This window comes from Anthonomus grandis, chromosome 1 (genome assembly GCF_022605725.1).
Source record: "Anthonomus grandis grandis chromosome 1, icAntGran1.3, whole genome shotgun sequence".
Taxonomy (NCBI): Eukaryota; Metazoa; Arthropoda; class Insecta; order Coleoptera; family Curculionidae; genus Anthonomus; species Anthonomus grandis.
In genome coordinates this window covers 49,402,498-49,416,937 of record NC_065546.1, presented here as the reverse complement: position 1 = coordinate 49,416,937, position 14,440 = coordinate 49,402,498, and the positions used below count along the sequence as shown (strand labels likewise).

Here is a 14,440-nt window from a genome sequence, read left to right as displayed (position 1 = left end):
CAACAACTTTTTAGTAAAAATTTTCACTGATGCTCCTGTTCAGTTGAGGTGATCTTTTTGAAAAGAAAAATGAGGACTAACGACTTGTCTAAGAACTTTGATCCCTGTATAGAGTTTTATAGCCCGATATAAACTCAACTCGTAAGCAAACTCTCCTATTTGAATAGTGTCTGATTTGACGTTAGTCAAACTCTGTTTTGAGTGCAAAAAGGGAATATTTCACTTGTCAAGATGGGTATTGATTTTTATTTTCGACCTTGCCATTGACTCGGTTCCCGTATGTTGTTAGGAGCACACGTAAAGTGTTATCGCTCACCCACAGAAAGAAAATTGTGTGAGTCGTCTAAAAAATGGCTTGCAATTTCTTGAAACCTCTTTTAACTTATAAGGCCATGGATATATAATCATACAGGATGCTTAAGTTTAAATTGGAAACTTAGTGGGGGTTTTAACTTTACTACTGCCTTAAGGATGTAATAGTTTAAAGGTCCAGGACGTTCAAATCACATGGACTGTGGGGAATTTTAGCTCTATCATCGACAATTATGAGCACTATTTGAACAAAACATTTTAGAAAGACCGTCCAGCTTGTCTTCGTGAGGCTCTACGAATCGCTGACTAGAAACTGGGACAATTTAGGCCAGTTATTTTATAATAATTAATCTTATCATAAATCTATTTTTTTATTCTTAAATCGTTTTAATTATTATTTATGTTTGTTTTTCTTATTTTGATAAATTTGTTACATGTAAATATCTCGAAAAGGGTGAATCGTAGCGAGATTTTTAAGGTGTGTCTTTTTTTAGCAAAAATGCACAATGCATAATTTAATTAAAAAATTTTATTATGCCAAGCCTAAAAAAGTTAAAAAATGCTGCTGGTAGGGCCCTCTATGCTTTCCCTATAAAAAAAACATTGTCGAAATTTTGTTCAAAAAAGAAAAATAAACGCTTTTAAATTTACGGCCAAAATTCAACAAATTACATTAAGTTTATCACCTTGTATCTTGGTTGCCTTTAACTATCGGACAAGGAAAATTTAAGTTAACCTTCGTCTTCCCGGGTGGGGTACAAATATACCCCATACATCTCTTTTCTTACATATTTGCAAAAAAAAGCTTATTTCTTCTGAAGAATTTTATTTTCTGTTAATAAAAGCTTTGTAAATATTTAGTGCCTTTTAAACCACATTTTTTTCTCGGTTTTTCAAAAATAAAGTTTGTTTGAATAGGTTGGGGTACATTTATACCCCACGTAGGAATGCAAGCCTACTGGCTTGGCGGTGCTCTGTACTTCGATCCGGCGCGCGCTGCTTCTAAAAATAGACCATTAGTTGATTAGAGTCATCGGTGCAGTGTGCACAGACTTATTTACTGTTTTATTTGTTTCAAAGCCATTGAAGTGTTTAGTTTTAGCAGTTAGTTTTGCGAGTTTTGTGGTATTTCGCTTTTTTAAAATTTAACCAAAAATTTCGAAAGGCCTTGGTGATGCCGAATTAGAATGGCTATTATATGCAGACTCCGATGATGAAATAGGGGAATTTGACGTAATTTTGTCTGACGATGAGGAAAGTGACGGGGAACCGGAAATAAATGACGAGGAGTCGGATCTTATTGAATGCGATAGTGACAGTCAAGGTACATCTGTAAAGGAACAGCAAGAGTCTATGGACGGTGGAAATCTATTTTATAAACCTAAAGATGGTACACAGTGGTCAAAAGTTCCCCATCCTCAGACACGCAGAGGAGCTAAAGATATAATAAAGAATAAACAAAGTCTTACTCCGTAAGGTCAAATTTTACCACTGAAATTGAAGCTTTTCTACTGTTCATGTCAGACAATATATTGAATATATTAGTAGTTCAAACGAATAAAAAAGCTGAAGAGGTAAGTTTCCTTTTTCATTGACCTTATTTGAAATATTATTTATTAGTATTATTAGTTTTCTTTATTTTATTGTTACTTATTAAGAATTATTTTGTTAGAGGTAATAAGACAATGGAATGAAGAATATCCACATAAATTGCAACGAACTTGGCAGCTTACCGATTCTACGGAAATCAAGGCGTACCTAGGAATCCTGCTGATCCAAGGAGCGCTTCAAGCAACCAAGGAGCCCCAAAAAATATTATGGTGTACAGATAAGAAATATGTCAGACCTATTATTCCGGCAAGTATGTCACGTAATCAATTTCAGTTGCTTACAGCATTTATTCGATTCGACGACTATTCTACTAGACCTCAGCGTAAGATAAACGATAAATTGGCGCCAATTAGACAAGTTTTTGATTTGTTTGTTCAGAATTGTATCATGGCCTATTCACCTGGGTCACATGTTACTATAGATGAGCTACTTGTTTCCTTCAGAGGGAGATGTCCTTTTCGAGTTTACATGAAAAGAAGGCCCGATAAATATGGCCCTAAAATTTGGGCAATGGCGGATAGTAAAAATTCGTACAGTGCAAATTTACGGTTTATCTTGGTAAAATAAATAATAAACCAGAGAAAAATCAGGGGGAGAGAGTGGTTCTGAATCTTGTTGAACCAAGGAGAACCTTGTTTGAGAACCTTGTTGAACCCCTTAGCACTGGATATGGAGTAACCACTGATAATTTTTTTACAAGTGTACCACTGGCAGATAAGCTTGCTGAAAAAAAACTTACCCCGCGTGGAACACTCAGAAAAAATAAGTCATACATTCCAAACGAGTTGCAACCCAAATTGTTTAGGCCTGAATTTTCTAGTATGTTTGCATTTACAAAAGAACATACTATTGTGTCTTATACACCTAGCAAAGGCAAAGCAGTTATTTTATTGTCTACGGAACATCATGATGATACTGTTGCAGATGAAAAATATAAGAATAAACCTCATATTATACTTTCATTATATTGATACAAAGGGTGCTGTAGACACCACAGATAAAATGGTAAAGCAATACTCTGCTCGCAGAATTTGCAATCGATGGCCAATGGCAATTTTCGGCCAATTATTAGATATTGCGGCACTAAACTCTTTTATTTTATGGCACATCAAGTATCCAAAAATCAAAAAATCTAAGGACGACCGACGATATTTTTTGCTTCAGTTAGGAGAATCTTTGGTAAAAGAATATATTGTACGAAGATATAATAACTCAAGACGCTTGAGCAAGATGCTAAGGCAGTATATGCGCGATGTTGTTCCAGACTTGGCGTCTCCTCCAGTTGAAAACCAAAATGAAAGACTTAAAAGTGGACGTTGTTATCTCTGTTATCGAAATAGAGATCGCAAATCTAGACAACTTTGCAAGGAGTGTCAAAATTTCGTATGCACGGAACACTATGTAAAAGAAGTGAAGTGTGTTAAGTGCAAAGAAAATTAACTATGTTTTTTTATAATTTGATTACAAGTTTATTTTATGTATTTGTATAATTAAAAACATGTAAATGTATCAGTAGTATCATTTTCATGATGGGGTACAAATGTACCCCACTTGGAACTTAACGTAACTTTTGTTACGTGGGAAGACGAAGGTTAATCACATTCTTTTTTTAAAAGGAATCCGTTGTTAATTTATTTACCAATATGTATGCGACATCCTGTAAAAATAATTTTGTATCTACATCAATTTAAAAATAACCCATAAAAATACAACTAAAAATTTTAAAAAATCTAATAAAAATCTTTCTTTTAAGGTCTTTTAAAGGACATTTAATAAAAATATTACAAACTTAACTAATTATGAAGAGCTTTTTAGATATCAAGAATTTAAGTAATGTAAGATATATAAATCTACTTGTAAAACTCTTAAAAGTATTCCTTTATATGTTGGCAGAAACAGAAATCTAAAAAAAAAAATTTAGGCGAACTTTTCAAAAAAGGTTTACCTAAAGGACTGGAAATTTTATTGCTTAAGCCAGAGAATTAATAGGGATGCTGTAACTGTAAATCTCCGGCACTTTTATAGATTACTTGTGTATATAAGGGCCAAAAAGTCGTAAGAATAATAGAGAGCAAAGGGATCGAAGGGTTGGATTAAGTTAGGAAATCGAGAGGCTTAACGGCGAGCTTTATTACGGAGTAAGGGCTTAAAAAATATTAAATATTATTGTTAAAAAGTTATTAAATATTATTGTTAAAAAGATCATACATATCCTCTAAATTATATATTTATTTATTATATTAAGCTTGGCATTCATATTTTTCAGATATTACACACAAAGCGCGGAAGAGGACGTCAAGGAGAACTTAAGAAATTTTTCTGACTTTTTAGAAGTGTTTAAAATCATATGGCCGCTAATCCTGCTAAATCTATTTGGAATGCTTGTACCTATTTCTTCTCTTACAAATTTAGTGGTTTCCGAATATTACGGCACTTCAAGCATTTGGGGAAGTAAGTAAGGAGTACAAGCTTTTTTGACCTTAAAAATGCTACATTTATACAAAAAAATATAAAACAATTAAAAATTAATTTTTCAAGCTTTTGTATGCAATACATGGTATCTAGAAGTTCGATATAAATCTTCGGAAGACGTAGAACAAACTATTTGGAATTTTCTGTTCCAAGTATACTGTAGTATAAAATCTTACGGTTATCGAGTTGTTTGTGGTTTTCAGTGCTTAATGAAAATTAATATATTTTCTACTGTTATTTCCTATTATCACTAAAATAGAACATGACACACTAACTGGATTAATTTTACATACCTGAAAGTATGGTTTTTTCTTCGAATTTAGAGAACAGAAATAAGCAATGTCTTTTTTTATACTTTCTTAAGCGGATAAACTTATTCATGTTATTATTAATGAAATCAGTTTGTTGTATCAATTCGTGTACTTTTTTTTTCTAAATTCAAAAATAAATTCTTGCTTTATTTCTTTTAATAATATTATAAATTTTAGTCCTAGGATTTATAACAACTATAAAATCTAATTATTATATAACTAATAAAATTTTTTTGTAAAATTGCAATGGACTAAAAGCACGGCGAATGCACCATGAGCGATTACATAAGAAAAGATTGCCTTATGCCAAAGTATTTTACAGTAGTTACCGACGTATTCACAAGACTGAAAGTGTAAACCCTAATTAACCTAGTGTCAATCTAGGTTACAAAGATTATCCGACTGATTACATAAGATAATGACTGAAAGCTGCCGCTGATCTTATCTCAGAAACCAGTTTCGTCATTTTCTCTTAAATAGTGACATCGAGAATGCACAGTCTCTAGAAAGCATCATACACAGACAATTCCAAAATTTCAAAGGAGGGCATTAGAAATGTTCACAATTTACATGAAAGAAACAGGTAACACTCCAGCACAAACTTTCCGTTAAGGAGGGCGCCCACTGAATCGGATCGGCTCGGTCGGTTCGGCACGTTCGGTCCGTTCAGTCGGTAACTAGCACTTATACAATCGGCAGAATGAAGACACGACGACGTTTAAAAGTGGTTCGACTATTCGAGCATATAGAAGTATTATGATTAAGCACCTGTTTAAGCGCTTTAAAAAAAAATTAGCAGTTCCTCAGATTCTGAAAAGGATATTATGATTGCAGTAGCCTGTGCTGAAGTAGAAGCGGTAGAAAAACGTAGGAGATTTTGGATTTTTTTAAAGAGTATCATTTAGAGAACTGGTTTTTGCGCCATCTCAAAATTATTTTAGCTGAATTGCGCCTCAACATTGGTATACTGTCAAATTTTAAAAATTTTTGAACTCTACTTTACGAGATATAGATAGCTGGCATTCGTTGTGGGACACCCTGTATAGAGTCAAATAAAATAAATTATAACATAACATTCCAACGTGCATTTGAAACTATATAATAAGCTGTATTTTTTGTGTATTTTTGTAAAAACATAAATTATATTCAAAGCAAGAGTTGTACACCACTTAACACCAAAACGAGAACTTTCACACTCGCACATTTCGCCGACCAAGTTGGCATTTTCAGACAATTAAAACTTTAAAATCTCCTGATGGCCAACTTAACAAACAGTAAGTAACGAAAACACCTTTTTAAGCTATAATAAATGACACTTACCAGAACATCCAGTTAATTTGGATATCTCCTCCCAAGCGTTTTCTTTCCTTAAATTATCATGATGATATATGATTTGTTTATGATACAATATTCTAAAACTGCGAACAGCTTTGATTAAAATTTCATTTGATATATTTATCAAATCAACGGTTTTTTAAATTCTTTAAAACAGTTCCTCACTCTATGCGAAAAAATGCTAAAATAGTCGCAGGCATTCGGCAAAAGTTGCCCTCTCCACAATATGAGATCGTCGCCGAAGAAAACCGAACCGACCGAACGTACCAAACCGATTCAGTGCGCGCGGCCTCATTTAAATACATGTGAAGCAAATCCGGCCGATTGTACCAACCGTGTCGAGACGGTCGATGCCGATTCATTGGGCGCCGTGCTTTAATGTATGGGCCGTCGTCTTCGGATAAAGATTAATCGGTTCTCTCATTTTTATCTCGAAAGATCCGACGACGGTAATTATTTGAAGAAGTAGAAATGGCTGATGACACGTAAATTATTTCTCAACACGACGCATGTCCAACTCACTTCCATCGAGGCACAAGATAATATTTGTATGCTTCGTGACCTGCTAGATCCTCAGACTTGACACCATTGGCTTAAACTCAAATATCTGGAGTCGGACTACAGAGTTAGTTCATACTGAAGAACGCATAGTAAAAGACCATTCAGTAAAAAAAAATTATCAATACAACAACTATTGAAGTAAGAGGTAGAGCTTGTGAACATATTAAAACAGCGATTCTCACTTTAAACACCTTTAAGACATGTTTAAATAATTTATTGTGTTTCATTTATATAACTTAATTTTTTAGCTCCTGAGCTTTTTAGAGCCAACTGGATACCTAAACAGATAAAAAAAAGTTTTAAGGCTCGTTTAAAAGGTCATAAATTGACGATTTCTTTTAATTTCATCTAGATATATTATTCTATTTTGGTGATATAAGGAAAGAATGCAGAAAATACTTTTATTTTAATTCAAAATCGAATATCCCGAAAACCATAAGACTGTATACTCTGTCACCTCACCAAGACTTTCCATTGACCTTCCAAACACCCTGTATAGGTTATTATTATATTATTAATATTTGTTAAAAATATACAGGGTACCTCTGATTAATTCGACACTATTGGTATTTTTGTTAATATTGAAAATACAGGGTCGGTTAAATTAGCAAACTGGTAGAATTTTTTTCTGTTGATTAAAATGGTGAAAGCAGAAAAAATTGGAAAATGCGTTTTCGAGAAATTGTAAAAAATTAACCTCTGTTAAATGAAATCCGTTGTTTATATTTATATTAATTAAAATAATTAATTTTCCTAATAAAAAAGTTTACTTACACTAATAGCCTAAATATAAAAGGTTTAGTTCAATGCAGTGTTGTGAAATGACTTAAACGTAAGAGAATATATTTTTCTGTTATGATTATATGTCCAATCAGTGTGGACATATAATAATAACAGTGGACGTTTGAATTTTCATTATTTAAAAACGGATTAAATAATTCAAATATAGTGCTCTTGACATATCATCGGTTAAAAGAGGTTAAGCTAATATATCTTCAAAATTAAGAAACGCTGTCGAAATACTGTAGGAATCGAATGTCTCATGGAGGATACTCGATCTTAGTGATTTGTTCTTGGCGCAGAGTTATTTTCAGAAAGTAGACAAGTTTGACCATCTTCTTAGTGAAACCATTTTTTAATTTTCTTTTATTTTCTCCAAGCTTAAAAATCTTTATTTTATTTGTATTTATCGATCAGCGATATCCGATCTAAATAATATTTTCTTAGGTTTGGAGAGTTTATTAGCAGATATTTCTTGCTCACAACAAACTCTACTGGAAGGAGACCTAAACATCAACTATATTGATGGCAACTCTGCCACCACATTGCCCTTAAAAAACCTTTACAATTCATTTAACTTGGCACTGCACGTTAATTTGCCGACACGATTTACTAGATCTTCGTCCAATAATATAGACAATGTATGTTATAACCTTTCGAAATGCACCATGCAAAGGGCAGGTCTGTCAGATCTGGCCTCATGATCTGACAAGCTTTTAGAATCTTAAATACACGTTAAAAAAATAAGCACGTTTTAGAAAGGTTTTTGGTAAAATAAACTTTAACCGGTTTCATGAGATATGCACTATAATAGACTGAAATAATTTATGTAAACTTCCCGATGCACTATCAAAATTCTATGACAAAGTCGTGCATCTATTTATTGTTGCTTTCCCAGTGGTTACGTTAAAGACAAAGGCGGCTTTTAAGCGCTTCTGGTTTTCTAAGGGGTTTCTAAGCCATCTAAAAATCTGCGTTTACTACATATAATAAGAAGGCATATGGATTTTCCAGAATTTCATTAACCCTTTAATTTCTATTACTCATTATATTGCCGTCTAGTTCGACTATGCAAACAAGCCCATTATTCAGGTCGCATGAGTAATTCGTCAAATAAACAAAGCGAGTAATGGAAGGTAGTCAACGACTCCGATTAGTTGTAAGACCAGAGGTATCTCCCAACGAACTTAATACTTCTTCTGTAGCCTAGCTCAAAATCTTCATAAGTGCCTAAACACATCACGAAACCCACGTAGCAACTTATAATAAAATCAGCATTGCCAACATAGTCAACTCAATAGATGCATCTTGGACATCGGAAGTATTTTCAACCTATCTGAAATCTCCAAACGTAATTCCCATCTACAAAAACGAAAATCCTGGTAAACCAACTGGTGAAAAAACTGGTGAAAAGCTGGTCAAAAGACGGTTAATACATTTTCTAAAGCTAAATGACATTCTTGCGTATCAGTTTGGCAGTTGTATGATATTATCCAAACTGATACCTGTAGTATCAGTTTGGATACCAAGAGAGAGTAAGCACCGGTGATGCTATATTTACTTTCTTTTCGACCTATATAGCCAAATAAATGGTGGTGGAGTTTCCGTAGCAGTTTTTCGCAATTTGTCAAATCTCTTAATTTGTCATCTCATACAAACCTCATTATAAATTCATGGAAAAAAATCAAGTCAAGTAAACAACTTGCATCTTCCTATTTCTACATCTACCTTGACGCAGAAATGTCATGTGTATATTACGTATTTATTCTTATTCTTTTCCACATTTTAATGTGTGATAATATTTGTATATACTCTTCTTTTGAACACTTATTTGAAAAGTGCTATCTGTTTGATTATTTGTAGGTAAAGTAGGTATTTTTAATAGCTTTGTGAACAATAATTTATTGTTAAAATTTGCTATAAATTAGTTTATTCTTCAGATCTTCTCAGTAAGTTTTCGCTACTCCTAATTTTTTTCGGTTTAGCAAAGTACGAGTCTGGAATGTCTGGCAGTACTCTTCTGTCTCTCTATGACCATTTTTTTAGTTTGGTTTACTCAAGGTAACACTCTAATATATCATAATTTTCAATATACGCAAAAAGCATTTTACTAATTTAAATTTTACAAAAATCACAAGCTTTGCTTAAATATACCTGTCAGTATTTATTTATTATAATAAATCATTATGACTACTGTCATTTTACTATCTAAGCAGTGATTTATTTGTTTTGCTTTAAAAAAGTTTTAAGCCAACATGCCTATATTTCGCAAAATTATTAATATTGTTATAACTTTATTATTTTTAGATTTACACCCTTACTGCTTTTTTTATTAAGAAAATTATTTCTGTTGTGAAAACTATTTTTGTTTGTGTTAAAATATAGTAATAGCGAAGACTTCATCAGAGGTACCCTGTGTGGGTTAAATATATTAAACAAATGATTTTGTCGCTTTTAATATTTTGAGAAAATATACATTTTATTTTAATTTCAGCCAAATATTTTGTTACTATTTGTACGTATCTCATTCCCGCTATTACTGGATTATGCGGTAGAGCCCTATTTAATGGAATGGATTATGTAAGTATTATAAAACTAATTAAGAAAAACTAAGTAAGACTTTGGCTTGACATATTTGTTGTAATTATTAGTTAAAGCCATATAAACATTTTATTATATCCAAATTATAAAAATTAATAAAACAAGAATTTACCAGGGGAAGTAGAAAAAAATGAATAGTACTAATAAATATTATATTTATAATTCTATCTTTTCTGTAGGATATGTCTCTACCAGTCCTGTACCTCTTATCTTTATCAAAGGAAATTATATTTGGAGTGTTATTTTTTCTAACAAACGCTAAACCAAGGTATCACCTTCCAGTTATCATAAATCGCGATTGGGAATATGGGATACTGACCGGTGCACAATCCTTTTTAAGCGGTTTTTTCATGAATCTTAATATGGTCAAATCGATGAGGTAAGTTCATATTAATAAATTAGGAAATAACTAAAAATACGGCGTGTCCGATAATTAATTGCACATAAAAAATCATTAGCCTTCTCATGCAATAAATTAATGACAGAAACATGATCACCTCTATTCGAAAAATGATATTAACTGTGATAAGGTAAAATTTAATTTTTTTTTCCTGAATTTGGAAAAAATTCTGTTTTTTTTTTTCAAAGAAAAGAAGCACAAAGCATTTGTTTCTTGAAAAGTCTTGAAATGGTTGTCCATACATTTAAAGAAAATTTATTTATTTCCGGGCAATGAATATTATTAAGCTTTTAAGCACTTTTTTATTTTAATCGTTTTTTCACTTCTTTCAGGAAGATTAAATAATTATTTGTACCTAAGCAAGTAAATTAATTATATTTTATATTTATCCAGAAAATATCTATATTTTTATGTCTCTTCAAGCAATCAACAGTCATTTATTCTAATCTTTTCTAATCTTTTCTAACTACCTAAAACTACATGAATAAGAACTTAGTGCAGAAGCATTATTTCAATGTGGAAAATTTTATAAAATACATATTTTTTAATAATACGATACCAACCCCAAAAAGTACCGAAGTCCAATTACAAAATTTTACGGATTTTTTTTAAAAGTTTGTATAAAGAGATTATGATTTTTCCATCTACTATTAATTAGCGGATACTTTCTATAATCAGCGATATAAAAATAAAATCTTCTAAATGGCGCATGTGTGATTACAAAAAGCGATTATCAGAACTTAACTACATTAATACCAATTTGTTTGCGTGCAAAGTAAATATATACTCATAACTTAATTGGACATTATTGCCAATTGTGTGCAATACATTTCCATACGTAAACATTTTAACATATGAGGCTATTCTATAGCAAGTACATTTTGTAATATTATCCAGATATAACTGCTAGTGAAGTTTATTATAATTTTTTGAGTTATAATATAACATATTATTATTTTTTAAGGATGGTCCCACCAAACCGTATAGAACTAGGCATGATGGTCACTATGTTCTTCATGAGCGTTTTTGCAGCTGCAACCTCACCATTAGGTGTCCTGGCGGTCAGTTTGCTCTAAGAATTCTCCAAATTTTTTCAGTTTTATGAGAAAATAAGAAAAATTAATTTATTGTTAATGCATATAGTTAAATCTCAAATTTATGTTTATTTGTAGTTTTTATTGATATTCGTTTAGTCATTAGCAATGACAAATTGGAATTTGTACAAGGGTAGGTTAATTAAGCATTATTTATTTATAATTATCTATATAAATTTGTAGTGTTCCTATAAACATATTAACTTTTCATTACAGGTATAAAACTGTATTTTTAAGATCTATGTCAATAAATCTTTGAAAAAAATATATTTTTTATTTTGGCCATATCTATAAGCATTGTTTAAATTTATAAATTTTTGAATTTATGCTATATAATTTAAAAAAATATATTTAGTAGCTACAATATATATATGTATATATATATTATTTGTACTTAACAATGTCGGAAGAAATTTAATTATTACAAATAACATTGTCAGAGTTTTTTTTTAATTGCCAGGAGCATAAAATTTATTATTTCAATAACCCTGTTGAATTTGTAATTTAAATTATAAATTAAATATTTATTTAAATGCTTTTAAACGGTTATTTTCTAGAGACATTTTTTTATTTATAGTTAAAATAAAATTATAATTTATTATTATATTATTCATAGACTATGTGTGACATTTCGCGTCTTCGAGTCTTAAATAAAAAATTGTCAAATTAGTTCTAGAATAACGAAGTTATTTATCATTTAAATTGAACTCATTAGAACTCATAGATTTTTTATTTTCTCTCTAATTTAAAAACAAGTGAGATCCGAATAAGAACATATGAGTTTTTAAAATATTTTCATGTTTACAATACTCACCTGGAGTTTGGTGCGTCCGTCCCGATTCACCCTATATGGAACAAAAGAGAATTTATCAAATACCACTTCCAGGTCTTTCACCTCAACAAGCCTATTTAAGATGCAGTATTTAAATAAAATTGTTTGCTTTTTATTTAAATTGATAAAAATTTATTCGTACATTATAAACGTGTTGGCAAATACTAAATAAAGTTTGTAACAATATTTACTCTATTTTATTATTAAAATTGAATTTTAACTGGGTAAATAGAGTGTTTGAACTAAAAATATTAAATTTAATAGTGTGTTTGCTTTACTCGTATCCATTAATATGAGTTAACAAAAAACATTTTTGCTGCTAAATTCTTTTAAATAAATATTTTATTATTATTATTATTATTTAATATAAAACTATAACATAACGTAACAGCTTTTTGTAAATATTCATCTCTATTTTTTTCGAATTAAATTTGTAATTATTATTAGGAAAGATCGCTATCTGGGTATCTGAACCATCCTTAACAAGTTAAGTATTTGACTTATTTTTTTAAAATTTAATCTGGTCCCAAAATAACTCATTAATATTTTTTTCCTTAATTTCTAAGGATTGCTTAAGAAAAATGATGACTAGTTAATTTAACATATTAATTGTTTAGTGTTTACTTTTCGTTTAACTTTATTTGCTACGAATCTTTCATTTTAAACAAGTTTGATGCTTATTTTAAACTTGAACGAAAAAGCTTTTTCTAAGTCGTTCATTTTAGTATTGTAGAATATTAAGTTGTTGATAATAAAATGAATAAATGTCTCTAATCTAAAATTATGTTCACTTAAATTAGCATATAATTCTTTGAATAAAATATTTGGTTGTTACTACAAGTTAAAAAAAAAACACGTTTTAAATATTAAAGCAAATTCATTTATTATATTACATGTAGTACGTATTTTATCTTATATTAATTAATATTTAAAAAATCAATTTTTTAAGTGGAATACAAATCAAAGCAAAAATGAACATCAACAATTTTCAATAAAATAATATAATTCCGCAAGTTATAGCAAGTTCTTAGTCTAGTGTATGAATAGTGAAGAAAATTAAAACTCACTTTGTAGTAATTTTTTTTAATGAGGTTAGAGAGTTAGGTAAGTAATTTAAACTTTTTACAATTTAATATTAAATTAAATTTTAATTTCTACAATTAACAAAAATCTGTATATTCCTAAGTATTCTTAGCACTGGTCAAAATTTTTTTCCATGGCGGTAAAGTAAAATACATTTATTATATTTATCATTTTTAAATCAAAAAAATTAATGTTTACAAAGTGAAACCAGAAAAACCCAAAAGAGAAACTTAAATATATTTTTCAAATTTATTGTAAATAATTTTAATGGCTTAATAAATTATTATTTCTGAATTTTCTCTCAAAGTACTTTATTTTACCATAAATTGATTATTTTTTAGTATAAGATATAACATTATCAATATCAGGCACAAATGACATTTTATATTTTAGTAGAAGGTTTTTATTTAATTTTATATTATTACTATAATTAATATGTGCGGCTATGTTCTAATTTGCCTTTTAAATAATTAATCGAAATAAAAGGAAAATACTATATTCGAAAATTAAGCATTTAAATATAAAACTTACACAGATTTTAAACTAGATTATTAAGAGTCTTCTATATTCATAACATATTTTTATTTTTTATGGGATCTAACCATACCAGCCTTATAATTTCTATCACTGACATTTGATATCATGAGATCGTTATTTTTTTAATAAACGCTAAACCAAGATATCACCTTCCAGTTACCGTTAATCATGATTAAGACTCAACTATTAACACAGTCGTTTTCATATGATTTTTTTATAAACTTTTAGATAGTTTCATCTATGAGGTAGGCTATATTAATTGTAGAAATATACATAAATTTGAAATGTTAATGAATAAATTATTAATATATACATGTAAATACAAAACAATTTCAATAAACAAAAAAATTATTAGAAAAGTAAATATGCATAACTTAATTGGCTATGCATATTTAACTTATCATTTTTAAAACTATGTTTATTGATACAGGGTTTCCTGTATCAATAAACAATCAAAAATTCCTATTGAGTTTCCTGGAAACGCATCGATTGTCTCTGATATACTATAATC

At 29.9% G+C, this 14,440-nt stretch overlaps 2 protein-coding genes across 2 annotated transcripts in view; one reads left to right on the top strand and one right to left on the bottom strand.

The window, feature by feature from the left end:
• Nucleotides 1-11,746, top strand: part of LOC126738619 (equilibrative nucleoside transporter 3-like) — a 36,052-nt gene extending 24,306 nt beyond the window's left edge. Inside the window, exons 7-10 of the mRNA XM_050444043.1 lie at nt 4,190-4,374; nt 9,877-9,962; nt 10,163-10,362; nt 11,348-11,746. Of these exons, the coding sequence (XP_050300000.1) occupies nt 4,190-4,374; nt 9,877-9,962; nt 10,163-10,362; nt 11,348-11,459 (583 nt within the window). The 3' untranslated portion in view covers nt 11,460-11,746. The remainder of the gene's footprint in view (nt 1-4,189; nt 4,375-9,876; nt 9,963-10,162; nt 10,363-11,347) is intronic.
• The window catches only part of LOC126735124 (neurotrimin-like), an 84,162-nt gene extending 70,063 nt beyond the window's left edge, over nt 1-14,099 (bottom strand). The window contains exons 1-2 of the mRNA XM_050439090.1: nt 14,079-14,099; nt 12,292-12,322 (exon numbers count right to left, since the gene is read on the bottom strand). Of these exons, the coding sequence (XP_050295047.1) occupies nt 12,292-12,322; nt 14,079-14,099 (52 nt within the window). The remainder of the gene's footprint in view (nt 1-12,291; nt 12,323-14,078) is intronic.
• Nucleotides 14,100-14,440: the final 341 nt, after the last annotated feature.